The sequence below is a fragment of the Paramormyrops kingsleyae genome, chromosome 23, assembly GCF_048594095.1.
Source record: "Paramormyrops kingsleyae isolate MSU_618 chromosome 23, PKINGS_0.4, whole genome shotgun sequence".
Classification (NCBI taxonomy): Eukaryota; Metazoa; Chordata; class Actinopteri; order Osteoglossiformes; family Mormyridae; genus Paramormyrops; species Paramormyrops kingsleyae.
Window position 1 is genome coordinate 3,070,220 of NC_132819.1, and position 2,181 is coordinate 3,072,400.

The window sequence follows — 2,181 nt, forward strand, 5'->3', positions numbered from 1 at the left end:
ATGTAAAATGGTTTCAAAATGTATTTCAAAACCAAAATTAAATTATTATATTATTACAATAACAATTTTAACGGTAGTGTCACTGATGTTCATGTCTTCACGGTAAGCATACAGTATGAGCAATAATACAGCGTAATGACAAAATGGGTAGCCTCCTCGGCGCACACATTCGGGCCTGGGATTCTCATCTCTGTGTGTGGAGTTTGGAGAAGGGTCTGGCTGCAGACACTGTGGAGCTCCACAGTAGGCGGAAACACGTTTAGCTCCACAGTAAGCGGAAACACGTGACTTCAAATTTGAACACAGTTACGTCACACGAGAAATGTTTTTGTGTTGTATCCCGTATTGCAATATATTGGAATAAAAGGTTTAAAAAATATAGGATGTACTTAAAATAGACAAATTAAGAACAATCGACTTTGACAGCGAAAACTAAACTGCGTTTTTGTTACTGTTGATGATGCTGAGAAATAAACATGGTTCTAATTAAGTGTTTTTAATTCGTAAAATGTATAAAAATATTATTGATTATAAGCTAATACATTACTGTTAATAACAACTAAGCTTTTTAATGTTACAAGTATAAACAATGCTGTTACATTTGTACTGTAATCTTTTATTTTAAATTCTAGTAGTATAATTTCCCCATGGGGATCAATAAAGTTCAACTATAAGTATGAACATGGAAACAAGTGAACAAAATTTTGAAATAAGTTTAATTGTAACTTTTTATTTACATTGAAAAAAACAAACAGCCAGTGCCTTCCTCCGTCCATTATTTTTCAAACATAGCATTGACCCTTAGCCCCTGCTCGTCAACACATGCCTGTAGAAAGACCTCCATGTCCTCCGCACACTGAAAAACAAAGATGAAGAAGTCCCTTGCTTCAGTGTCTTCTTCCTCCAGCATCTCTCTTAAGACTCTCTGCTGGTCCACTTTATTTAAGGACAGATATTTTGGCATGGTTACGTGTTCATGGAAAAGCGCCTTATTTTGGACAACCCACTGCACAGCAGTATGCAGATCTTGAACAACTGCTGGCTCCTGTGTCAAGCAAATGGGGATAAAAACTTAGATATTCTCTGAAGCAGAATGGTTATTTTAACAGTGAGTCAAGTCACTAACCATTTAATTACACTAATGTTTAAAGTGAATACTGACCTGACTGACTTCCGGTAACTTGCGCTTTTTCAGTCTGAAAATGGGCACATGTTGTCCTTGAAGCACAGCTTTGGCGTCCTCTCTCCAGTGTGCAAAAAGCTTGCCATAGCTTAACAGAAAATTTTGATATTGTTAATGTGTCTAAACCTTGAGACAATATAGCACAGAAGCCAAAATATAAATACCTCCTGAGATCAAAGTTCTCCATCAACAGCAAGCACCACCATTTCCGCAAGTAGGGCATGTCTGACTGTAAAATATCAATATGAAACATGTTTAACAACTTTCAAAAGATTCAAGACTCCATTGCTCTCAAATGAAATAAGATACTTACTATAGTATAATCAAATGGTGCATCCAGTGCCACGTAGAGAGCAGACTGTTTGGGACAAAAAATAAAAATTACATTGTTTTGGAGCTTAATTTAACTTTTGTATGGATCTCAAGGAAAACTTAATAACAGAAAAATAACCATTAGCATGAAGATCCCACAGTCAATTCCAAAGTCTTGGCTCGGAAAATCCTTTATTACAGAGAAAATAAAGGTTCATTAATAAAATCCCTTAAAAGACGACTAGCGTAATTCATGTAATTCACCATACACTCACACCATTACATACCTTCAAGTCAAACCTATTTTTTTCTGACCACTGCCCTGGAAAGATCTTCACTGTAAGATTCCTTTTTTCCAAGACAATTACATTCACAAGTTAACAGACATCATCATGATGGGTGTGAAATGCTATTTGCTAATAGCACCAACTTTAAGTACAAGCCTTAGGAACACGGCCTTAGGAACACGGCCTTAGGAACACGGCCTGGACACAACAAAATGTAAAAGTACAGTCACATGCTCGCAGTTGGTTAAAGTGTGTCATATATAGCAATTTCAGTTTTATTTTCAGGTTGGCATAATTTATAAACTGATTTTTAATGCTGCTTTATGTTAAACACTAGATTTTGAAAACCCTATTAATGTGTGAAACTCTCATCTAAAGACAGCATCGTTGATTTGTACA

General features: G+C 35.9%; 1 protein-coding gene across 1 annotated transcript; it reads right to left on the bottom strand.

The window, feature by feature from the left end:
- Window positions 1-766: 766 nt before the first annotated feature.
- Window positions 767-1,809, bottom strand: LOC140577586 (structural maintenance of chromosomes protein 5-like). Its single transcript, XM_072705922.1, has 6 exons — window positions 1,783-1,809; window positions 1,635-1,685; window positions 1,497-1,541; window positions 1,348-1,412; window positions 1,163-1,271; window positions 767-1,045 (listed from the first exon to the last, which is right to left on the bottom strand). The coding sequence occupies exons 2-6, from the start codon at window positions 1,641-1,643 to the stop codon at window positions 776-778; spliced, it is 498 nt and encodes a 165-aa protein (XP_072562023.1). The 5' UTR covers window positions 1,644-1,685; window positions 1,783-1,809; the 3' UTR covers window positions 767-775.
- Between the last annotated feature and the right edge of the window lie 372 nt (window positions 1,810-2,181).

What these genes read in the sequence shown, in the direction of transcription:
- LOC140577586 (XM_072705922.1), bottom strand. An exon ending in CACCATTTGATTATACTATA is followed by an intron (nt 1,413 to 1,496) that starts GTAAGTATCTTA and finishes GATATTTTACAG; the next exon opens with TCAGACATGCCCTACTTGCG. An exon ending in GAGAACTTTGATCTCAGGAG is followed by an intron (nt 1,272 to 1,347) that starts GTATTTATATTT and finishes TTTTCTGTTAAG; the next exon opens with CTATGGCAAGCTTTTTGCAC.